Source organism: Seriola aureovittata, chromosome 9 (genome assembly GCF_021018895.1).
Source record: "Seriola aureovittata isolate HTS-2021-v1 ecotype China chromosome 9, ASM2101889v1, whole genome shotgun sequence".
Lineage (NCBI taxonomy): Eukaryota > Metazoa > Chordata > Actinopteri > Carangiformes > Carangidae > Seriola > Seriola aureovittata.
The window spans coordinates 4,830,014-4,854,282 of NC_079372.1; the positions used below are offsets into that span (position 1 = coordinate 4,830,014).

The 24,269-nt window shown below is 42.2% G+C and overlaps 1 protein-coding gene across 2 annotated transcripts in view; it reads left to right on the forward strand.

Annotated features, from left to right (window-relative positions):
- dip2ba (disco-interacting protein 2 homolog Ba) overlaps positions 1 to 24,268 on the forward strand; it is a 44,751-nt gene extending 20,483 nt beyond the window's left edge. The window contains exons 2-38 of one of the 2 annotated variants that reach the window (XM_056384477.1): positions 704 to 775; positions 2,176 to 2,331; positions 2,477 to 2,602; positions 2,879 to 3,115; positions 3,217 to 3,345; positions 4,114 to 4,233; positions 4,829 to 5,026; positions 5,683 to 5,774; positions 5,858 to 5,968; positions 6,589 to 6,712; positions 7,064 to 7,173; positions 7,632 to 7,734; positions 8,050 to 8,114; positions 8,218 to 8,431; positions 8,554 to 8,668; positions 9,437 to 9,576; positions 9,745 to 9,881; positions 10,792 to 10,872; positions 10,971 to 11,098; positions 11,655 to 11,769; positions 12,055 to 12,256; positions 12,487 to 12,599; positions 13,072 to 13,095; positions 14,519 to 14,599; positions 14,778 to 14,901; positions 15,048 to 15,169; positions 15,750 to 15,861; positions 16,866 to 16,975; positions 17,193 to 17,323; positions 17,467 to 17,635; positions 18,116 to 18,286; positions 18,426 to 18,487; positions 18,617 to 18,674; positions 18,803 to 18,877; positions 19,038 to 19,212; positions 19,394 to 19,517; positions 20,121 to 24,268. In XM_056384477.1, coding sequence (XP_056240452.1) covers positions 704 to 775; positions 2,176 to 2,331; positions 2,477 to 2,602; positions 2,879 to 3,115; positions 3,217 to 3,345; positions 4,114 to 4,233; positions 4,829 to 5,026; positions 5,683 to 5,774; positions 5,858 to 5,968; positions 6,589 to 6,712; positions 7,064 to 7,173; positions 7,632 to 7,734; positions 8,050 to 8,114; positions 8,218 to 8,431; positions 8,554 to 8,668; positions 9,437 to 9,576; positions 9,745 to 9,881; positions 10,792 to 10,872; positions 10,971 to 11,098; positions 11,655 to 11,769; positions 12,055 to 12,256; positions 12,487 to 12,599; positions 13,072 to 13,095; positions 14,519 to 14,599; positions 14,778 to 14,901; positions 15,048 to 15,169; positions 15,750 to 15,861; positions 16,866 to 16,975; positions 17,193 to 17,323; positions 17,467 to 17,635; positions 18,116 to 18,286; positions 18,426 to 18,487; positions 18,617 to 18,674; positions 18,803 to 18,877; positions 19,038 to 19,212; positions 19,394 to 19,517; positions 20,121 to 20,373 — 4,679 coding nt within the window. In that variant the 3' untranslated portion in view covers positions 20,374 to 24,268. The remainder of the gene's footprint in view (positions 1 to 703; positions 776 to 2,175; positions 2,332 to 2,476; positions 2,603 to 2,878; positions 3,116 to 3,216; positions 3,346 to 4,113; positions 4,234 to 4,828; positions 5,027 to 5,682; positions 5,775 to 5,857; positions 5,969 to 6,588; positions 6,713 to 7,063; positions 7,174 to 7,631; positions 7,735 to 8,049; positions 8,115 to 8,217; positions 8,432 to 8,553; positions 8,669 to 9,436; positions 9,577 to 9,744; positions 9,882 to 10,791; positions 10,873 to 10,970; positions 11,099 to 11,654; positions 11,770 to 12,054; positions 12,257 to 12,486; positions 12,600 to 13,071; positions 13,096 to 14,518; positions 14,600 to 14,777; positions 14,902 to 15,047; positions 15,170 to 15,749; positions 15,862 to 16,865; positions 16,976 to 17,192; positions 17,324 to 17,466; positions 17,636 to 18,115; positions 18,287 to 18,425; positions 18,488 to 18,616; positions 18,675 to 18,802; positions 18,878 to 19,037; positions 19,213 to 19,393; positions 19,518 to 20,120) is intronic. The other variant, XM_056384478.1, reaches the window with a different exon arrangement.
- The last annotated feature ends 1 nt before the right edge of the window (position 24,269 follows it).

A 24,269-nucleotide genomic window follows, 5' to 3' on the forward strand; every position in this document is an offset into this window, starting at 1 on the left:
TGTGTTCAGTGGGAGTGTGTATGTCTGTAAGTTAACTGGATAGGGTGTGTCTCGCATGCATGTTTGCACATGCAGACTGTGTGTTTTAGGGTCTCAGTTAAGTGGACTTTGTCCTGCCTCTGTTGCTCTCCAACAAACTCTGGTAACGGTGGGAGTCCTGCCAGTCCAAGGCCGAATGAGGAAGGGGTGGTGCTGGGAGTACAGTGGGAAAAAGAGGGGGAGGTGGAGGAGATAAATGGTTGAGTCCCATGTGAAACTGGCTCACATGGCTTCCTCTTTGCTCTGCTTACCATCCCCACTGTTCCCGATAGCCTTCAGTTTTGCCATTGTTTTCTCCCTGGCACGGTTATCTGCTAGTTGCCGTAATCATTTTTGGGTTTCATAGCCAGGAGGAGGTTTTCGTGCTCTCAGCATGTTTGTTCACCAGGGCTAATGTAAGGCCAAACAATGGTGTTATCTCCTTGCCTTGTTGTAAATGGACTGAGCCGTCAACATGTGGAGTTCAGTAGATTTGGTTTAAGAGGATTATTATTATGACTCAACCCCTGCAAATGTATTAGCTAAAGCAGGGGCTATGTGTCTGTGTGTGTGTTTCTGTGTGTACCTCATCTGGTTCATGTGTGTGTTTGTGTGTGCAGTTGCTGGTGTTTGTGTGATAATTCTGACTAACATAACGGTGTGGTGTCGCTGTCCTCTCTCCTAGGTGACATCACACAGAAGGGCTATGAGAAGAAGAAAGCCAAGCTGCTGGCCTCCTACATCCCCCATTTGCCAAGTAAGACCAACTCTTCTTCTGCTATTGCTTTTCCTCATTTCTCTTCTAACCCCTCCTTCTGCCTCCCCTGCGTAATTTTTACCTCCTCTGTCAGCATTCTTGGTGTTTGTCACTCGGAAACTTAAAGTAATTGCATCAGAAGAACTCATCACGTCTTGTTTTCAGTATCCTGGAAGTTTCATTTCAGATGGTTCTTTCCCATCTGTTTGGAGAAAATAAACAGCTTTATTCATGTGGTTTTAAGTGTGAAGTTTTTCTTTTTTCTTTTTTTTTAGCTTCATAAAAAACTAACTTCACTGTCCAGTGAGACTGTAATTCTCTTTGTCCAAGTCGTCCAAGAGAATTTCTGGCTTTCTGTGGCACTCTAGTGGCCAAAATGTGAACTGCACACACGGTAACCAAGCACAGAGTAACTTAAATCTAACAACTTGTCTAATAACGGCACCAGTGAAGCAAATTCCCCAATAAAGAAAGCAGTGTGTGTGCGTCAGAGTTTGGGCTGTCATTTGTCAACCTGTGGACACTGTTTCCTCTAACCAGTTTCAATTTACAATCAGTCACAGCAGTTGGGAAGTACCGAGTAGGGAGTTTCACTGTATCACTATGAACCAGTCACCTCTGTCTTCATTGGTTAGCTGATCTGTTCGGCTTGTCTCAGTCAGCTGCCTTGCATGAGGGTGCGGTGTTTCCTCTCGAACAACTGCACCACATTAACACTGACATGAAAAAATCCATCTTGATGTGTCAGTTGAAGCTAATTTAAAAAGTGGAATACTAGACTTTCTCTCCTGTTGGTTTAACCCTGGTCTGTCTTAGCTTGAGCTGCCATGTGACACATGTTTTTTGAACTGATTACACACACAGGGACTTAAAAAGGACTAAATCTCAAATTAATACTTGAATTAAATTCCTATGGTTGTTTGTGGGCTCTGCTTTCTGTTGTATTACGGGCAGTTTGCCCTGAATGTCAAAGCATGAACTGGGAAGCTTTGAAACTCCAAAGGTCACCTCATGCTCCTGCACCCGTCCCCTTAGGCCCTCTCATCCCTCCAAACCATCCATCTCCACAGGGACTCTGCTGCTCCGGCCCTCTGGGAGGAGAAGACACTTGACTAAAAATATATTAGCTTGAATCTAACCTAGTTTCACGTAGTCTGTTAACAGTACAAGTTACATCAGTCAAGTACATGTCCTTATTTCACTTCATGTTCAGAGGCTCTGTGGTGAGGCTATATTTAGGGAGGTTCTCAGAGTATCATATAATATTTATGCCTACATGTAGCTGTAATGGCATTATGTAAAAAAGTGTGTGTGTTTGTGTGCAACTTTCCAACGGCTCATATTTGATTGTTTTTTTTTTTTTTTAGTAATGTGTGCACATGCCTGCTTCTGTTCTGTAGATGTGGATCTGTCTCTGCCAGATGTACAGCTCTCCCCAGGCCACAGTGCCGACCCCAGCCCAAGTCCTGAGGCCCCGGGCCCCTCCACCTCTTCGGCCTCCAGACACCACCGTACACACCGCAGTGGAGGGGCCAGGGACGATCGCTACAGATCGGGTACACATCATATTACCCATGAAAACCATCAAACACCTTAAATAAACTCCATGCAGCAGCAGCAGTAAAATCAACCCGTCAACTGACTTTTTTAATATATTTCTTCTTGTTTGTCTCACTGTGTTTATTCTTACTGTATCTGTAGACATCCACACAGAGGCTGTGCAGGCAGCACTGGCCAAACACAAAGAAGAGAAGATGGCGCTGCCCATGCCAACCAAGAGACGCTCAGCTTTTGTCCAGTCTCCCATAGATACCTGCACACCTCCAGGTAAACGACAACTCTCACGCTCAGTGGCCAGCTTGTTGGGGTAATGATTATGGGGCCTGCTTTTCAATCAGCAATCTGGCTTCAGTCTCTCTGTACAGCAAGCGTCCACACTGCTGAAGTGCCCTGGAGCAAGACTGTGTCCCTACCATCTGCAGGGCAGAGTCATAAATATATGCCCTGGGGCTAAATAAAGTGAAAAAAATCTAAAGAGACTCCAATGAATGAGTAATGGAGACTATGCTCTATTTATGTGCGTTGCTTTCTCTTTTCTATCAGACACGTCTTCTGCATCAGAGGATGAAGGCTCACTGCGCAGGAAGGCCGCCCTCAGCGCGGTGCTGGCCCAGAGCCTGCAGAGCCCTGATTACTGGATCAACCGTTCCGTCCAAAGCTCCTCCACGTCCTCGTCTGCTTCCTCCACCCTCTCCCATGGAGAGCCCAAGACCCAACCACAGCCCCAGCTTCAGCCTGCTGTTTCCTTATTGGCCGACGTACTGGCACACACACGCATAGGTAAACTCCTCTGATGAATAGCTCCAATATTAACACATATGTAACAGTGATGCGCTGGCTGTTGTTCTTCTTTATGAGGCTCACTTTCTCTCCTCCTCCAGAAAACAGTGTCCCCCCAGATGTGACATCCTCCACTCCCCAGGATAGAGGGTCCAGGGTGGACCTGCCTCCGGCGGTCAGGGGCATGAGCCGCGGACAGAGCCGCTCCAGCATGCTCGATACTGCTGACGGTACACTCACACTCACTCACACAAGCCAGGATATCTAGAAATGTCTGGGAAAAAAATCAGTAATTTCCTATTCCTAAAATGTGATGAACTCGGTTACTGTCATCTGGTTCCTGCTTCAGCTCATGAGATTAAACCATTTGCATGTTCTAATCGTGGCAGTAGCTGAGTGACATGTTCCGTTTCGCATTGACTGTGTGAGTCACAGTATTGCAGTGACAAAAATGATTTGAGTGTGTTCAAATCAATAAACGATCTGCCCATGTCCATGGGCCCACCTTCAACATTATCCTCATTTCACTGTGAATCCTGCTAATGACAGATATTTTGTGTTCTTTCTTTTGGGTCCATTAATCCTGTCCCTGTCTTGCCTTTCATTTAAAAAAGGAAAAAGAAAAGGTAATATAAATCGAAAATCGGGGAATGGGAGGGATGCTGAAGAGGCCCAACTCAGCTTGCTTTCCAGCCTGGTGTTTGTCTATCTGTCTTTATGTTTGTCCGGTGTTGTAGGTCTAGACGTAGAGAACCTCCTATATTTGATTTCCCTATCGTCCAATCTGTGTCTCTTCAAGCACAAATTTCCCTTTCGAATCCTTCCTGCTGCTGATTCTGATCCTGACTGTGCTAGTGCGTAGGGTTCTGCCTGTCTGAGGGTGTGTGATAGAGTAGAGGTTTGTGTTAGAATAGACGTGCATGTGTGGGTGAGCGGTGTGTCTTTGGTTGCTTGTTTGCATATGTTTATGACGGTAGTTGTTCTCGGTGTTTGTCCAGGCGTGCCTGTCAACAGCAGGGTGTCCACTAAGATCCAGCAGCTGTTGAATACACTCAAACGGCCCAAAAGACCACCACTCAGCGAATTCTTCCTTGATGACTCTGAGGAAATTGTAGAAGGTGAGACGCACCTTCTCAACAACAACAGTGTGCATATAGATTCAAGATCTGGTTCTTTTTTATGGTAAAAGGAGAAAAAGTCACAGAAATATATATATATGTATGTATATGTATGTATATATATATATATATATATATATATATATATATATATATATATATATATATATCAGCACCCATATAGTCTGATAAACAATATCTCCCAATGTGTTAGATGGGTTTCTTCATTCTGACTCATTGTGGGTGGTATTTTTCCAGCTTTCATATTGTTGAATTACTTACACAGCTATTAACATAGCCGGCATAACTAGGAAATACTATTTATATTGAATTAATGGAAGTGCAACAGAAAAAAAACTGTCCAAAATGAACTGATCCACCATTTTGCAGTAGCCAGAGAAAACTCTTATTTTAAACCAGACCACACTGGTCAGAAATTACATGCAAATCCTCTTGGCTGTTGACAAGCTTATTCATTGCCCACAGCTCTGTGTGGTTACGCAGTTCTTTTGGAAAATACCCAGATGCTTGTGACATACCACTTATGTTGCTCACTGTGTTATTGCTACTTATCTGTGTCTCTTTTGATGCTCAGTTCCCCAGCCGGACCCTAACACCCCGAAGCCTGAGGGACGTCAAATCATTCCGGTGAAAGGGGAGCCCCTCGGGGTGGTCAGTAACTGGCCTCCTGCCCTGCAGGCTGCTCTGGCCCGCTGGGGGGCCACCCAGGCCAAGAGTCCTGCCCTCACTGCTCTGGACATCACTGGCAAACCCCTTTACACACTCACATACGGTGAGCCACAACTCGACTCTTGGTTTTTGTTTAACCTCTCAGTTTATGAAGATAGATGTTCAAATGTTCATGTTACTGTGTCCACTTGGCCTGCACAATTAATCACAATATAATTGAAATTGCAGTTTGGCCAAGTGCAATAGCTAAATCGCAGGTGCAGCAATTTTTTTGCTAAAGGTCAAATTTGTCACATTGCTGTGCGTTGTTAGCACCATAAGCATTGTGATGCTACAGAGACGCCCCGGCCTACCAAACATATTCTCCAGACGTACAGGAACATGTTTGTTTGGTACGAGACTCAACAAAAATCACATCACCATTTTAAATTTCTTTCAGTGAAAATAAAATGCAAAAACGACCATTCCAACTGAAATCGCAATTGCAATATCTGCCAAAATAATCGCAATATGATTTTTTTTTTTCTTTTTTTGCATATTGTGCAGCCCTAGTGTCCACAAAATGTAAATGTGAGCTGTATTTTTGCATATGATCTGGTGAATAAATGATTCACTGAGAAGAGAAACACCTACAGTACATTTCCCATGTGAAGCTACAGTGGGTTGTGCGGTTCAACTATCCCGGATCAGTTATGCCACATTTATCCATGGTAAATAAACAACAGACATTTTAAAATCATCATTCACTTCTGTTCACAGGCAAACTGTGGAGTCGCAGTCTGAAGTTGGCCTATACACTGCTGAATAAACTGGGCACCAAGACTGAGCCTGTCCTACAACCTGGAGACCGGGTAAGAGTCTGTCAGTCACCACTCTGTATGTAAAGTATAAAGGACCAAGGAAAAGGAAAATAAGTTTTCTTTTTTTTTCTCAGGTGGCGTTGGTGTATCCCAACAGTGACCCTGGCATGTTCTGGGTGGCTTTCTATGGCTGCCTGTTAGCCGAGGTCATCCCTGTGCCCATAGAGGTACCACTGTCACGACAGGTAACGATGTCACTGCTGTCAAGTGAATTCCTCTGTTGTGATCGCTCACATGTAATACTGCGTTGTCTAATAAAAGACCATTCATAGATTGAGAATGATGCAACCAAACACTTAATAATTCAGTCAGGTCGTAATTTATACCCACAATGTGCCAGAAGCATTCACTCGCCAAAGAGGCAAATATCAGTCAGGATTCTGTGGCACTTAATGAAAGATAATCGTATCGTGTCCGATGATTGTATCTGAGGAGCTGTTTTATTTATTACTTATTTTATAAAAACAGAAAGGCATTTAATGCCACGTATGTTGGATCTACAGAAGAAACTTTTTTCACAACATTGTGACATTTTTTTTTAGACTAACTCGAGAAAATAATCAGCAGTTTAATCAGTAACGAAAGTGTTCGTTAGTTGCAGCCTACAGTGACGCTTCTGATCATCACTGGGTATATAATGTAAATAATGCCTCATTACTCTCATGTCCACATAGACAATATGGATTTATTAGATGACCAACATATTGACAGAAAGACTGTATGCATGTCTTTTAATTGTCACAGTCGTGTACATGTGTGTCTCCCAGTGTGCCCTAAGTGTCTTCACCCTTGTCTCTCTCTGCAGGATGCAGGCAGCCAGCAGATTGGCTTCCTGTTGGGCAGCTGTGGTGTTAGTCTGGCGCTGACCAGTGAGGTGTGTCTCAAAGGGCTTCCCAAGACACCAAACGGAGAGATCATCCAGTTCAAAGGTCAGTCAGCCTAAACGCACCATTGCCAACACTGCTGGCTCAGCAGGAGACATCTGTGTCTCAGTCTCTTTGGGAGCCATTAGATAGACTCATTAAGGGGAATATACAGTGTGATGTTCAAAGGCCAATGTAGGGGCGAAATGTGTGAGTGGGCAGCTGTGTTTCACTCTGCTTGTTAAATATTGGCTGCTCACCTTTGGCCTTTTAAAACCAGGGGGTTGCAGGGTGAACATTGTCGGTTTATGGCCACTCCAAATTAGTGTGCCTAAACTCACTTTATTCCACTGTGTCAGCTAAAATATTTCTGTATGTTTGTTTGTGGTGTTGTGGTGTTGTGATTATGTTGACAAGGATGGCCAAGGATGAAATGGGTAGTGACAGACACCAAGTACCTGACCAAACCATCCAAAGACTGGCAGCCTCACATCCCCACCGCCAACACAGACACCGCCTACATAGAGGTACTCTTCAAAACATTAAATATTTCAGTAGTTGTAGTATTACTCTTTTGGTTATGATGAATTTTATTTGATTTTACTGATCAGAGGTACATCACAGAAAGGTGTGGTTCCTATTTATATTATACTTCTGTTTATTAATCCTCATGCAGGACTTCTATGACTGTTTTAAATTAGGCTCACAGGCTAATTTTGACACTTTTTATTTTACACTTTTTGTCCACCTCATTAATATTATTATTAGTTTTTTCTTTTTTTTTCCATGGTCTGAATCCTTGTATTTACACTGTGTTTATGTGTCCTAAGAAAATAACTTACTAACTAATAATAATTTAAAACTCTTAGACAAGTGCTATATATCTAATGTGTTTTATTATTACTGGTTTGTTTCCAGGTTGCTTATGCTTGCATTAAATATTGTCAATGTCTGTGTTTGTTTTTCTGTGTCTCTTCCACCAAAGTACAAAGCAAGTAAGGAGGGAACAGTGATGGGAGTCGCTGTGTCCAAGATCTCCATGCTGACCCACTGTCAGGCCCTGACCCAGGCCTGTAACTACTGTGAAGGTCAGCACTCCATACAACATGGATATCCCTTTCTTCTCCCCCTCTATCTGTCTCTCATACTCTTGTGTGTGTGAGAGTGAGATGGTGCAGCATTATAAACTAAGCATTAAAGCAAATTTTACAACCTCTTGAGCTCTTCAGCAGGACGTTCCATCGGCTGCATGTCCTATAATTAATTTTCACTCTGTCCTCCTCAGAGAGAGAGTCAGAAACGCATGGCATGAAAACCACAGAGAAGATTAGGATTAGGATCAGTCAGCTAGTGACTGCACATACAGTGTCTTCGCTGATGTCTTCTTGTGTTTTCTCTCGTAGGGGAGACGTTGGTCAATGTGTTGGACTGCAAGAAGGATATGGGAATGTGGCATGGCGTCTTAACGGTGAGGCTGAATGCAACATTTTGTAACTGTATATCCAGATTACCTGAAATTTGGTATGAAGCGCAGTGTGACATTGATAATGTGTGTTTTTTTTTCCTTGCAGAGTGTCATGAATAGAATCCACACCATCACAGTGCCATATGCTGTCATGAAAGCCTGTCCTATGTCCTGGGTGCAGAGGGTCCACATTCACAAAGCACGTGTGGCCTTGGTGAAGTGCCGTGACCTCCACTGGGCCATGATGGCCCACAAGGAACAGAGAGACACCAACTTGTCCTCTATACGTATGCTGATTGTAGCAGATGGAGCAAACCCATGTGAGTCACTTGTCCTGCACAAACACCGTCCCTTTGTAATAAGGACTTGTATTATTTAGGTTGAGAGTTTTGACTATAACTGCTCTGTTGTGCTAATGTTTTCACCCATTGTTTTTCATCAGGGTCTGTGTCGTCATGTGACGCTTTCCTGAATGTGTTCCAGTCTCATGGTCTGAAGCCTGAGGTCATTTGTCCATGTGCCACCTCTCCTGAGGCCTTGACTGTGGCCATACGCAGGTACGACATCTGCATCCTCTCATGTTCCTGGAAGAGCTACTGTGGCATCTGGGAGTCCACAACTAGTGCAGTTTTGTCTCTTCATTGTTTCAGTTGTGTTTGTTTTGTTTTTTATAGTTCATACCTGTCATGTAACTGATTACCCACAAGTGTAGGAAGTAAAGCTTGTAGGAGACAGACTGAATGAGAGGAAAAAATACACAGATGTAAGCAGAGACCTGTGGTTTGACACCAACTGGTGTGACCTTTGTACTTGGTTACTCACAAAATCACATCTCCAGTCAACATCATACATTTCTTAGAAGTTAAAAATCAGGCTAAAATAATTTCACTACTTTAAGGGTAAACCAATTCATTTACAATGATTATTTGAGAAGAAAGTGTAACTTTTTGAAAAAGCACCAAAACATATGCTATGCCATTTTTTTTTTAACCCTCTGCACTTTTACTTTGAGGCTGGCTTCCTGTCTGGCTTGTTTTTTTTTCTGATGCCATCACTTCTCTGTTTTAAGTTTTAATGTCATCTGTATACCAACAACTGGAATCTATACAAATAAGTTCTTATAATTTGAAAAACATCAAATCCAAATTTAGAATATACAGTATAGCATTGATCATAAAAAAAAAAAAAAAATATATATATATATATATATATATATATATATATATCATTATTTTTTATTGTGTATATATATATATATATATATATATATATACACACAATAAAAAATAATGATTAAAATTACACATTTTTTTCCCTCTCTGTAGACCTGGTGCACGAGGAGCTCCACTGCCTGCCAGGGCCATCCTGTCCATGGGCGGGCTGAGCCACGGCGTGATCAGGGTGAACACAGAGGACAAAAACTCTGCGCTCACCGTTCAGGATGTGGGCCACATTATGCCTGGAGGTTAGCAACTGCAGTTGGTTCTAATTGGCACAGCTTAAGTGCAGCAGCTGCCACATTTACTGTGCATTATTAACCTCATCTATGTTCACCGCCCCCTACAACATAAGAATGCAGGGTCCAAAAAAACTGTACGTAATGTGTGTGTTGTGAACTGTCCGTGTGTTTCAGCTCTGATGTGCATTGTGAAACCTGACGGGCCTCCTCAGCTGTGCAAGACAGACGAAATAGGAGAGATTGTGATCAACTCTCGGGCTGGAGGCACCATGTACTATGGCCTGCCTGGTGTCACAAAGAACACATTTGAGGTCTGTCAAAGTTAAAAAGCTGTGTTTCAGAACTGCCTGTATGACTCTTTACACATCTGTTCCTGATACACTGATCTTTATGTACAATAACTGCCAAAATAATGAAGCAGAGTGTAAAAACATCGACACCCTCTTAAAATAATGGCCTAAGTCATTTTTTCAGGTTTTTCAGGAAACACAAAAAACTCAACAAAAGAGTCACACTTTTGACATAGGCCATTATACAACCGGGGGTAGAATTGCATGTTCCCCTCAACTGAGGATTCAGGCGATTTTACCAGAGGTGGCCAGCATCATGAGGGGGTGATTTAGGCAAAAAAAACATTTTTGTCAAAACATGACTTAGGCCATTATTTTAGGAAGGTGACGACATGTAAAATGCTGTGGTTGTTAAGTAAGTATTTGGTATGAGGCAACAAGCAAAATACATCCCTTCTTGAAAAGTTATTCTAATGAATGAACTTTCTGGTGATGTGTCCGTGTGTATGCTGCCTCTTGTCTGATGTGCGCTGGGATCAGCTCCAGTCCTCCGCATCCCTGCTCAGAATAAGCTGGTTGAGAAAATGGATGGATGGTGAAGGAGCACTGACTTAAATGATCCACTAGATGGAGCCACATACATCAGTAGCATTGTATTTATTCTCTTGTTTACTGATAAGAGGCTGCATAAGACTCTGTTTACATATCTTCCCAATTATTCTCCCAAGCCCCTTGTGTGTTTTTATTCAATACCTTTCTTTCTGTCTTTGACTTTTAATCCTTGTAGACAATAAACCAGCCCTTAACAACAGTAAAAATATAACTGCAGGATATCTCAGTTCTTTTGGTATACTTTTGAAATCTAATGACAGGGTGAGTTTTATTTTGCAACTGCTTGAGTCCAGTTTTTGATCTCACTGCCAATCTGTAGGTGATCCCTGTCAACCAAGTTGGAGCACCCATTGGAGAAATTCCCTTTACTCGGACCGGCCTCCTGGGATTCGTAGGACCGGTAAGGAACGCATACACAAAAATAAAGAGGGTTAGCAAGTGAAATAAAGGTGGTGAGACTTGTATTTCCCTGCTGAGTTAAATATGTGTGCTCCACAGGGCAGTCTAGTGTTTGTTGTGGGGAAGATTGAAGGGCTGCTGATGGTGAGTGGGCGACGCCACAACGCAGACGACCTGGTGGCCACCGCGCTCGCAGTGGAGCCTGTCAAAACAGTTTACAGGGGGAGGTGAGATACCAACTGTTTCCTGTGAGCCAGTGTGTGTCTGTGTGTGTGCAGTTGCAATTTCAACCTAACAGGAAGGAAGGAAGGAGGAAGACCATTCAAGCAATAAATGTACCCACAAAGATAAATAATCAGTAATAAATTTGTGGTATTTTAAGTGAGAATAATAGCTCCAGTCGATCCCATCATAACTGAATAATCCCTTTACTGGGATGTCTTTACATCTGCAGGTCTTAAAAAGTCTGAAAAGGCTCTAAATTTACTTCCCTCAAAAAAACAAAGGTCTTGACCATTAATTCTTGCTTGCCATAGAAGTTGGCATTTGTTGTAATTTTGTTGAGAGAAGTGTATACATGTATATTAGGGACGCCCCAATTGATTGTCCACTTAAATATACATTATACATTTATCTTTCTCTTTTATACTATTTTTTTTACTGTTAATAAATGAAGGTACTTGATAAATAATTGTTAGTCTTACATTTAACTGCAGAAACCTTGCTTTAGCACTCTACAGTCTGTGTCAGTGTGTTACACTGGAGTGTGTGTTTGTGCTGCAGGATCGCTGTGTTCTCAGTGACAGTGTTCTATGATGAGCGGATAGTGATTGTGGCAGAGCAGAGGCCTGATGCCAGTGAGGAGGACAGCTTCCAGTGGATGAGTCGAGTACTGCAGGTAAGTCACACCCCAATAACTGCCCTCCCCCCGTTATGTCTTTAGTTATGTTTGAACGTGTTATGTGCATTTCAGAATCATGATGGATGAAATAAAAGCTCCTGTGTATTGTTCTCACAAACACTCAACTCTCAACAGAATTTTCTCTTAAGGAATTATGTTTATAATAATATTATGTATATCATAGTATATATATATATAATATATATATATATATATATATGATATAATCTGTAAATTTTGCCTTTGTGACCCTGTATCCCATGATGCATATTCCCTGCACAGGCCATCGACAGTATCCACCAGGTCGGCCTGTACTGCCTCGCGCTCGTCCCAGCCAACACCCTCCCCAAGACGCCACTTGGAGGCATCCACATCTGTGAAACCAAGCAGAACTTTCTGGAGGGAAACCTTCACCCCTGTAATATCCTCATGTGCCCTCACACCTGTGTTACCAATCTACCCAAACCACGGCAGAAACAGCCAGGTAGGCCGCCTTCAACCATATCTACTGGTGCTTCTTACATAACATCACAGCAGGGAGGGAGTATCATAAATATTGTCATGTCACTATGTGACATTCGACTCCTGATTCAATTTAATCCAGTCATCAGTTTGACAATTAATCAATCAAACACTGATGGGTTTTTGCTTCTATTGTGGGGTTTGTACTAAAGTATGTCACTGTATGTCCCTGATTGTCTCTCACTGGTTCAGTGGATGTTGGACCAGCTTCGATGCTTGTTGGCAACCTGGTGGCAGGGAAACGCATCGCCCAGGCTACGGGCAGAGAGCTGGGTGTGGTGGAGGACCAGGATCTGATCCGAAAGGTAGTGAAACACAACCACCACACTCCCACTACACTGACCATAGAATAATCAAACTCTTAATAAGAGATGTAGCATCTTTCAGCACCATGTTTGTAAGACTTTGAATTGTTAATATCTAAATCGATTTATGCACCTGGAGAGTGAGACAAAATTTATAGTAATGTATTTTATATTGTTGCTTTTATTGCTTAGTCAATGTATGTAACACACTATACAAGAGCTGTTTAATTAGTCGATTAGACGACAGAAACTGAATGAACAACTATTTTGATAATCGATTATTTGTTTATAAAGCAAAAATACCAAATATGTGATGGAAATGAATGGAAAAAAACCCAGAACCATTAGTTGCATCTGTTCACTATATGAAACATAAGCCTATTCAAATTAAACTGATGTATAAACTGCTCTGAATGGATGTCTTATCCTAAATCTGTTGTTCTGCCTTTACTTTGCTTGGGTTGGGCTTTAGCTCTGTATGTGGCCCACCATGATGGTAAGGCTCTAGTCTGGCCCCCACTTGTCTTTGCTTCTGCTACTTCTGTCAGCCAGATGTGCTTTTGCGGCCGCGACAGCCTGATGGCCACCAGCAACAGTTTTGACCCGGCGCACAGAGATGACTGTCCAGGCTGGCTCCATGGCCAGCAGGGGTCCACACACCGAAATTAATATAATACATTAAAAATGAAATAAAGTGTCCAATAACAGACTCTCTCTGCCATCACTCTTTAAAATGGGAGCTGGCCAGCAGCCTACTAGCGGTAGTGAATGAAAAAGTGAATGAAAAAGAATCTGGAAGCGCAGACTTATTTTGCTTTAAGCAGGTCATTCAAACTTTGAGCGAACAATGATAAACTCCTTGCATATCACCAGTAGAAACCATGTTATTGTATATTGTGATGCATTATGCAAATATCAGTATTAATTAGGAACATTTTCGTGTGCACCTCTGCTCGCTGTGTTCACTGTGATGCTCCCATGTGTAGCATGGCTTGATGAGTAGTCAGAGCAGCCGGTCTGCATGATGTGACTCCTGATTCATTGTTGCCCAGAGCACGACCTGTCTGACTGAGAGAGTGGGTGGCACAAAGGATACCAACAGACAGTGATTTTAATGGCCAGCAATGTGACACTGCTGTAAATTATTTTTGTATGTCCAGAGAACGTCATGGTGTTAACTTTTTTTTTTTTGTTTTGTTTTGTTTTTTTTATATGTGCTGCCTAATGTTCACTTGTCCTCTGCCTTTAAAGAACTTTGTTGCTTCCACTTCCTGTCCTGTTCTGCCCTGTGCACTGGCTAGGTCCTCAGCTTATTAACACTGCTGATCAAGACATTAATAATGTGTTTAAGATTACTTATGAAATTAATTGTAAAAAAAATAGCCAGTGGACTGTTCCCTTGAAGCCACTTTATTGAAGAAATAGTACACTGAGGCACTAATCTGCTGTGGAAAGTCTCTTTCAAAGTTGTCATGACCCTTTGTTTGAAAGACCCAAAGCTTGTCAGTTTTTGACAGTGGCTCCAATTTGCCTCCTACCAGGTGCAGATGGTCCCAGCATGACCCTACTCTTGGCAAAAAATATTCTCTGGACACTCCCGTCCTCCTGTTGTGTGCCTGTGTGTCTCTGTGTGAGAGGTCAAAAGCGTCACAGAATAACATATCTGTGATGCACTCTAAAATGTTTGCTCATTCCCGGTCCTCACAAAGTCTGTTTGAAATGAATAAATGTATCTGTTGTCACTGAGAAGACCGTTTATTTGATTGTTCCCCGCTTTTATATGTTTCTATTTTTTGATTGTTGAAGTATTATTTGCCACTGATGCACCTTTGTGGGATTTTTAATCGTGAAATAAATGTATTCATTCAATTCACCTTTTATGTTGATGTGATAACACATTCGTCTTTGTGCCTTTTCAGCACCAGTTCTTGTCTGAAGCTCTGCAGTGGAGAGCCCAAACCGACCCAGACCATGTCCTGTATGTGCTGCTCAATGCCAAGGTACATTAAACACACACACACACACACTCAATTATTTACCTCAATGCATCAGATAAATATACTGACACAAACAATGCATAATTGTCTTTCTTTTATCCTGGAAATGGTGCCATGGTGCTAATGGTGATCCATTTTGTTGGTTGTATGTTCAGCTGCACTTCCTCTGTTTTTGCTCTAGGGGGTGGCAGTGTGCACAGCCACTTGTGCTCAGCTACACAAGAGAGCAGAGAAAATTACAGCCACCCTAATGGAGAGAGGAGGCCTCAACACAGGAGACAATGTGGTGCTGCTTTATCCCCCAGGTAAACACACACATACATTCACCCCCTCATCATCGTAGATGGCCATCGTTCCTTATTTTTCCATTTCTTTTAATGTAACGGCACCGCTGTTTAATATGCCTGTAATTTTAGCTCACAAGGTTCCCGTCCGTCTCTTACTTCTGCAGGTATTGACCTGATAGCTGCCTTCTATGGTTGTCTCTATGCGGGGGTCATCCCTGTGACAGTGAGGCCGCCTCACCCACAGAACCTGGCTGCTACTCTCCCCACTGTCCGAATGATCATCGATGTGAGTACACAGCACCTGGACTGGGTGGTGAAAATCAAGTATTCATAAATAGTGTTCTCTGTTACAGTGTTTTTTTTTTACCAGAGAACGATATGGTGTTTTTTGTGACGTGGTTGAACTGAGATTTTGAAGAAACAACTACATCTTCAAACATATTTTAGTTTTCACTGAACCATACAGTATCTGTCCAAAAACAAAACAAAAAAACAATTGTCCAGATTAGTAGAAAACATTATAACATAGCTGTGATTTGTCAATAATAGATTACTCTCAAGCACCAAAACACGTATCTTACAGCTCAAAAGTAGTATGAACCTTACTTCAAGTGCCCTCAAGCAAGTAACTGAAACCCACCCAGACTCAGTGAAGTACTTCTGCTGTTGACCCCCATAACTGATTTCCCAGGAGGGAATCCAATAGAATTGAATTTTACCTCGGGGATCAATAAAGTATAACAATAATTAAATGCCTTTTATTTGAGTAAAAGCTCAAATGCAGGGTTTTCACTAGAGTTCACTGTGAAAACATGGTAGTTTATGTATGGTGGTGAACTTCTCTGTGTGTTTGCTGTGTGTCGCAGGTGAGCAAAGCAGCCTGCATCCTTACCACTCAGCCTCTCATGAGGATCCTCAGGTCCAGGGAGGCTGCTGCCAGCGTCAACATCAAGACGTGGCCCACGATCATTGACACAGGTGCGGGACTGTTGAGATCTGGAAGAACAGCTTAGAGGAATTAGGCACGATGACAAGCAGCTGAACACTTTTATTTTTTAGTCTTTATTTGGATCCCCATTAGCTTCCACACGGTGGTCTCATGGGGTGCACGCACATAAACACACTATATCAATAAAGCAGGAAAAACAAAAGAAAAAAGCCAAATACAGAAAATAGTTAAATAACTAAAATGACTCTATATGTAAAACAATAAACTATAATAACTGACAATGAAAACTAAATCAAGATTTTCACAAATGCACATTAACAAGAAGGAAAATGAAGACAAAGGCACAGAAACCAGTAACATCTAGGTGACATTTATCAAATTCTGTTTTAGTGACCTCTTAAAAGAAAATCTATTCTTGGTCTGTCTGATGTAAAAGGGGAGCAGATTCCAATTAGAAGAAGCTCTATAAAGGACAGTTCTCTTCATGCAATTTGTTCGTGGGCTCGGCACCATCAGATGACCAGCGCTCACTTGACGTGTATTATACCCATGACAAAAACCTATATATACCAGTTTTTCAACAAAAAAAACACAGTTGCTAGAAGCATGACATTTTGTACTTTACTGTTTTTATGACATGTCTTTTGGTTTCACACACATTTAGCACAAAAAATGTTTTCCCCCTTTGGCCACAAGGTGTCCTGTTTGCGCTTTGTCTAACTTTGAACATGCTGGGGAAACCTACTGTAGACTAAAAGCTACTCTCTAGTCCACAATATATTCAGCCATTCAGTCATTTCTTAAATTAATAGTGTAATTCCTGAAAGTTGCTAATGAACAGAGTGGAACTGTGTGAGGGGTTGAAAATAAATGTTAAATGTTACAGGGAAATGGCACATTTACATTGGAAATTGTACCGTCCTCCCACTCAACAAAAACACAGAACAGTTATCAGGTGGCAGCACATTCCCGACAGCAAACGGTCACACAAACAGTAAGAAAATAACAAGAATCCTCTTCCCTCTCCTCCCAGATGATCTCCCCAGAAAGCGGCCTCCGCACATCTATAAACCCCCCACCGCTGAGATGCTGGCCTACCTGGACTTCAGTGTGTCCACCACAGGCATGTTGACTGGAGTCAAGGTAAATTACTCACAAATCAGACATATCATACATCACATGAAGCAAATCCGTTTGAATCTTTGACTTTGTACGGCTGCTTTCACATTAATTTACTGAAGGGCGAAGGTTTCTCCGTGCTCACCTTCAATCTGAGGTTTAGATTTTGTGACTCTGTGACTGCATTTTTGAGGCTCATACTGTGAAGGTTTGATGACAGTTTATATACGTTTCTCTCCAGATGTCTCATGCTGCCGTCAGTACACTGTGCCGCTCCATTAAGCTACAGTGTGAGCTCTACTCCTCACGCCAAATAGCCATCTGTCTGGACCCGTACTGTGGCCTGGGCTTTGTCCTGTGGTGCCTCTCCAGGTAACACACACACACACACACACACACACACACACACACACACACACACACACACACACACATGCAGACTTAATATCATATTTCATCTAACTATAGCCTGTAATTGTGGTGGTGTTGCTATAGCGAATCTGTTTTTGGTCCAGTGTTTACTCAGGTCACCAGTCCATCCTCATCCCTCCCCTGGAGCTGGAGAGCTCACTGCCTCTGTGGCTGAGCACGCTCAGTCAGTACAAGATCAGAGACACTTTCTGCTCCTACTCTGTCATGGAGCTCTGCACCAAAGGCCTGGGCACCCAGACAGAGATGCTGAAGGTCAGAATCACACACACACACACACACACACACACACACATTCATTTCTCACAGGAATCTGCTGTGAAGGTGACTAATAAACACCTGTCCCATAATTTTAAAATGATTGTGTTTTGTAAGGTGTAATGAGAACAATGACATTAGGCTGTAATCATTTAAACTGAGCAAATAAGCAAATAACTATCCACTATCCATTTTATGTAACAGACAAGTGCATGAAATGATAAAAAAGTAGAAAGTAGAAAAGGTATACTCAGATGAATTGTCAGAAGTTGAAATCCATTTTACTTATGAAACTGGAAGTGTTACATGTATCTGTAATAAATCTGGTCCTTGTAGTTCTTTATGTCTCACTTCTGTTGGTACCTCAAAGCACTTTGGATCAAAATGTCCATCAATGCTGAGTGCAAGTTTGTGTCAAGCTCCATCGACACTCCTCTGTTAAAAGTGTGAATAACCTTTAGCCGTGCGTGTCTCCAGGCGCGGGGTCTCAATCTGTCGTGCGTGCGGAGCTGTGTGGTGATAGCAGAGGAGCGCCCTCGTCTCGCTCTCACGCAGTCCTTCTCCAAGCTCTTCAAAGACCTCGGCCTGTCACCGCGTGCCGTCAGCACGGCCTTCGGCTCCAGGGTCAACCTGGCCATCTGCCTGCAGGTTGGCTTCACACAGACACACACGGCGTTGTCTTATGAGTTCACGCTGCTTATCTTTACTTTCCCTAATTTGGATCATTGTTCGGTGCTGCATTACTGTAATAATTTCAAGGTGTCTATTTTCCTCTCTGCAACCTCAGGGTACTGCTGGACCAGACCCCTCCACAGTCTACGTTGACATGAAGTCACTGCGTCACGACAGGTAAGACTGGAGACCCTTATAACCAGTACTAAGGCAGCTACGGTCATCACATGATACGACATGGTGGAAACAAACCCGATGGGTCGTTCAGATCAAACAGAATGATTGAAATTTGTCCGTGTCCCTCAGGGTGAGGCTAGTGGAGCGAGGAGCGCCACAGAGTCTCCCGCTCATGGAGTCAGGCACTGTAAGTATTGATTATTGACCAGTAAAACTCATTTGTGTGGTGGTCACACTGGCCACAGACCCAGAGAGGTAATAGAAGTGGTTGTATTATCCCTCAAGCTAAAACCTCCTCTTATATTCTCCTCTAAGATCCTGCCGGGAGTGAGGGTCATCATAGTCAACCCAGAGACCAGAGGCCCGCTGGGAGATTCACATCTTGGGGAGGTAAGTGGGCAGAGAGGATCATGGGATAATGATATTTAAACTGGCTGACTGTGACTGGTTTCACTGGCACAGAGTTAAGCAAGTGTAGTTAGTTGTAACCGCAGTTTTTCTTCATTAGGTCAGATTTAAGATGTCACAGAAATATTGTGTCTTTGTTTAGATCTGGGTGAACAGTCCTCATAGCGCCAGCGGCTACTACACCATCTACGGGGAGGAGGGCCTGCAGGCGGATCACTTCAACACCAGACTCAGCTTTGGAGAGCCCCACACTCTGTGGGCCAGGACGGGCTACCTGGGCTTCATCAAGAGGACTGAGCTCCTGGATGCAAGCGGAGGTGAGAGGACGCGTGATGAAAGTTACCAAGTTGGAATTTTTGGTTTCAGCAAATTCGCTGAAGTAAATATCAGTAAATTAAAGACACGTCATCACCTTCAAAAATCCAATGTTGCTATAAAACAGTTTTTCTCATTGAATTGTAGAATGGTCCAAATACTTTTGTCCTTTTTCTGCTACAGATCGTCATGACGCCTTGTTTGTGGTGGGATCCCTTGATGAAACATTGGAGTTGAGGGGTTTGCGTTATCATCCCATCGACATCGAGACATCTGTGTCCCGAGCCCACCGCAGCATCGCAGAGAGGTGAGGTTCAATCTGTTAGACTACGTCCACACTACCACGTCTTCATTTTAAAACTGTTTACAAACGAAAATGATCTCCGTCCAGACCATCACACCTGAAAACGCATACATGCATGAGCAATGATGTACACTCGGCGTACACGAGCCGGTGTAAACAGGAAGCAGATTGTCTTCTCTGCAGTTGATTAGTTGGAAAAAATACTAGGAACGAGGAACAGCAACAGTTAAAACAAAAGATTTAACTCCTCAACAGCTGCTAGCAAAGACAACAAGGTCAGCAGTAATGATTGTATTTCATTATCCATGTTGTGTTCACCACTGGTAGTCGAGGCTGATGAGACCCAATCAGGGAGCGACCGCGGGTGTCTACATCATCGTTTCCAAAAGTCTCTGTTATTGGTGTTTGACGTGTGGACGGAAGGTGAAAACGTAGCAAAAGAAATGTGTTTTAAAACGAAATCGTAGTAGTGTGGACATAGTAGTGGTCATGTGCACAGTGTGTAGTTGCCTTTGCAGACTTTTCTATTTACTTAAAAAGACTGTAGTGGTAGACAGTGACACAGACAATGGAACTGAATTCGGCTCGTGCTCTCTCGCTCCTCAGCGCTGTGTTTACATGGACAAACCTGCTGGTGGTGGTGGCGGAGCTGAGCGGCTCGGAGCAGGAGGCCTTGGACCTGGTGCCCCTCGTCACCAACGTGGTCCTGGAGGAGCACCACCTCATCGTCGGGGTGGTGGTCATCGTGGACCCCGGGGTGATCCCCATCAACTCCAGAGGAGAGAAGCAGAGGATGCACCTGCGAGACTCCTTCCTGGCAGACCAACTGGACCCCATCTACGTGGCCTACAACATGTGAACAGCCCTCACCAACCGATGCAGAAAACTGAGCCAGGCTCTGAGGACAGACATGAGGGAGAAGGAATCGGGGTGTGTTCAGTAGCAGCCCCGATATTAAACCTCAGACACACATTCAAAACACCAAACAATGTGGGAATGCGAGTGCAGTACCGGTGCTGTAATGAGAACGTGCTTCCCTCTGAAACTGTTCCTTCTTTGCTTCCACCTGCTCGAGCGCTGCAGTCCAAGTTCACTGAGATTTTCTCTCCTCTGAACAGTAGACACATCTGTCAACTGGAGGAAATTTGATCTTCATCCTCTTGTGCATCCCACTTCTCCCTAATAGCTCCAATTCATGTTTTTTATAAGACATTTTTAATTACATACTTTCATCAGAGAAAGAAATCCTACCCTCCTCCATTCCTTGGTTTTTATCCTGAACCATTCATCCCTGTGTTTATGTTTTGAACCCCCTCGATTCTTGAGGGCAGGATGGTGCACTGGAACTGCTGAGAGGAGCTGGAACTTTGCCCCCCTTGCACTTTGAAGTCCTCGCACCTCTGAGTCCACTTCCTGTCTCACCTGCCTCAAGGGGACCCCCCCCCCCCAATGTCTGCTGCTGTCACTAGAGCAAATCCACAACAGTATTACAAAGTGCCACCAGCAAGTGCAGCCCAGAGGGGCGATCCTGATGCATTACCTTCCTACCAGGTGCACCGTGGCTGTCGCCTCCAATCACATACTGTATTTGCCAGCAGACACGCTGTCGGCATTCACATGTTACAAAATGTCCTAAAAAAATACACCAGAGTTATTTGTTAGTGTGGGAAGAGAAAGACTCACTTCATAAATGTTACAAAGCTGGATAGTAAAGATGAAACAGATTCTTCATTTCCGCTGTAAGTAGGCCTCGGTCCGTTAGATAGTTCTCATGATTGTGATAGTACTAATACATTTTTTTAAAAGCACCAATTTTCAGAAGAAGAGTTGAAGCTATGCCTGGTGTTGAGCTGTGCATGTTAGTTCGGAAGTCAATCAATGTCTACATACAGTCCAAAAAAAAAAAACAACAACAAAAAAACCAAACAAGCCCAGGAGTCACACAGCAGTGGACTGGTGGGTGAAGCACTGTGTCTGCTGATGATTTTAACAGAGCTTCGCCCCATTTTGTGCCTCTCATGTTAGAATTACATACAAGTCAAAGCACATGCATCTGTTTCAACGAAAAATAAATACACTTAAAAACACTGACTGCTGTTCAGGAGAGATTTCCAGACTTCTCAAAGACTTTTCCAATCATCTGGATGAATGAATCCTCCATCTGTTGTACAGAGAAGAACATTTTTGACTCTTTTCCAGGGCTACAAATTGTATTTCCTATTTCACTTAACAGGAAGTGACATACTGTATGTCCTTGTGATTTTTGTAACACACAAGTAAAAATATGAACATGTTATTTTGCATGAAAATATGAAATATTCAGAAGAAACATTGATATTTATCGGTTAAACTGATAGTAAAATTTAAAATTAAGGTTCATATACAAGGAGGAAGGATGTGTTTATTTCTGGTCATTGTTTGGATTAGAAAATACAGTTGCAACACAGGAAACAGGTTACATTTTTTTTATCATGTAGCAAACAGTATTTTTTCATCCGGATGTTTAGTCTTTGAGGATTCTGGAAATATCTTCAGAACAGTAAATGTTGATAAATAACCTTCTGGTTTATTTTTTGGAAAATCAGATTCTTTGCTTTGAAACTCAAATGTAATAAATCAGCAGATCGCCAAAAAAACTAAGATAAAAAGGATAAACTCAAGGTCAACTTACCGACTTATTGGAGGGCTTTTGACAATCTACAACTCCATGACAACTGTGCAAACTGCTGAAGAAGACTGTGGCAAATGATTGAAAACTTCAGAAGAAGCAAGTAAGTAGACCTTGAGTTGAGTTTTTTTTGTCAAGGGCTGGCGGAGTCTCACAGGAAGAGTCACTGTCTCCTGGCTTGAACTGAAGCGAGCTGCGAGCTTTCAGCTCGTGTGTAGTTACCCATCTCAAAGCAAAGAGCATCTTTCATTTAAAGCCGATTAGATAAATGGAGATCATCAGAAGGCAAGTCACAGCGCCTTTTTATTTTGACATTCACGATCATGGACTGATGAATTTCTAGAGAATAAGATCAAGAATGAGGACAGAACTTTGCCTTACTAAACCTGTGGAACTTCAGTACTTCTTACATTTAATCCCTCATTTCTGGCTGTATGATTAATGTTCTTAAAGAACTGTTCCCCTGTTTTCCACATGTTGAATCCCCAGTTCATAATTCAAAACATACTCATATACTTTTTTTTTTTTGTTTAGAGGAAGGGGGGTGTCTTGTTCTTTTTTAAGTTTGTGGTCATGCCTTTCTCATTTCATCATTATCATTTAAACCAATTCTCTCTGAATGTCTCTAACACTGAAAAAAAAAAGTTAAATTAAGAATGAACAACAATCAGTGAGCAACTCGTGATTTAAAAATGGCAGAATCCTCCTTTAACAGAAAAAGGGAGGTAATAAATGAGAGCAAGGGTGTTGTCTGTATACTGTATTTTAGAGGTCAAATACTGTATTACTGGTGTTAATGTGTACATGGAAATGAACTTTGTCGATTTGAAAAAAAAAAAAAAACTTGACTGATCTTTCATACTTGACAGCATTTTTCTGCATTGTTAATTTAATGGTATCACATTGCAAAAGAGAAAAAAAAGGTTTCAGATTATTTTGGCAGGAACAATGTGCACTTTCCCAATATCATTTTGTGTGTGTGTGTGTGTGTGTGCGCGCGTATGTACAAGAGGGAGTGTGTGTGTGAGCGCGTCCAGTTTAACAGTGATATTTGGCTTCTCTGGTGCAACAAGGTTTGTCTTTTGTAAGAAAATAATCCCAGAATATTAAACCATTTTTTTGTTTCTTCTTTTTTCTCTTTTTTTTTTATGTCGCCTCCACTGTATTTTTAATTCTTTTCACCCAAAATTGGAATTTAATATATTTTATAGAGGTTTCATCAATATTTTCCTGATCTAATCTTTATTTTAAAACTGCACAACTTCTGCAAACAGCAGTTTAGTTTAGAAGCAGCTTGACACTCAGTACAGTAAACCACTTTTCATTCAGTGACGGACACTGACGACATGTTTGCGAGCCAGTATCTGGGACAAGTTAGAGTTACTCATGAATAACAAACTGAAGCTTCTGAGCGACTGTGTGATAATTGCTTTGTTGCTACTGTTTCACTCCGACAAGTTTTAATAAAGTTTTATAATTTCATGTCGCCCTTCAAGCCTTTTCAATAGACATTGGTGCTATTCAATAAGGGAAAGTTGACAGACTTTAGTCCTCCAATGTCATTACAAGCAAGGTTTCTTCCTGGATGCCCTTTCTGTGTGAAAATAAGTCATTCTTTTTCCATGCCAACATCTTCAAAGTTTTCACTCGCTGCTCGGTTCTGAAATTGTTGGTCATCACCACTTTTCATCGGCTCTGAGATCTGATGAAAAATCTCTCAACAGGCAACTTCACGAGGACAATGCCAGTCGACATTTTTCCATTTGAATATTTATTTCAGTTTCCAAGTTGTCATGTTGTGAGCAACTTTTCAAACCTCCAAAGTTCTTCTTAAGCACAAAATATAAATGTAACATGTGAGGTAATGAAATTAGGATCTTTCACGCAAAAGTCACAAATCTCAAGGGCCCACAATGTATACCTCAACGACTGTCTGTTCACTATGCATCGTCGAGCTGCAGCAAAGACATTCTGAACTAGTCAATGGTGCGATAACTTCTAACAACATGTCTTACTTGACAAAAACACTGTCACACTGTCATTGGATGTGTTTCACGTCAAATAAAGAAAAAAATGCTTTGTCAGAG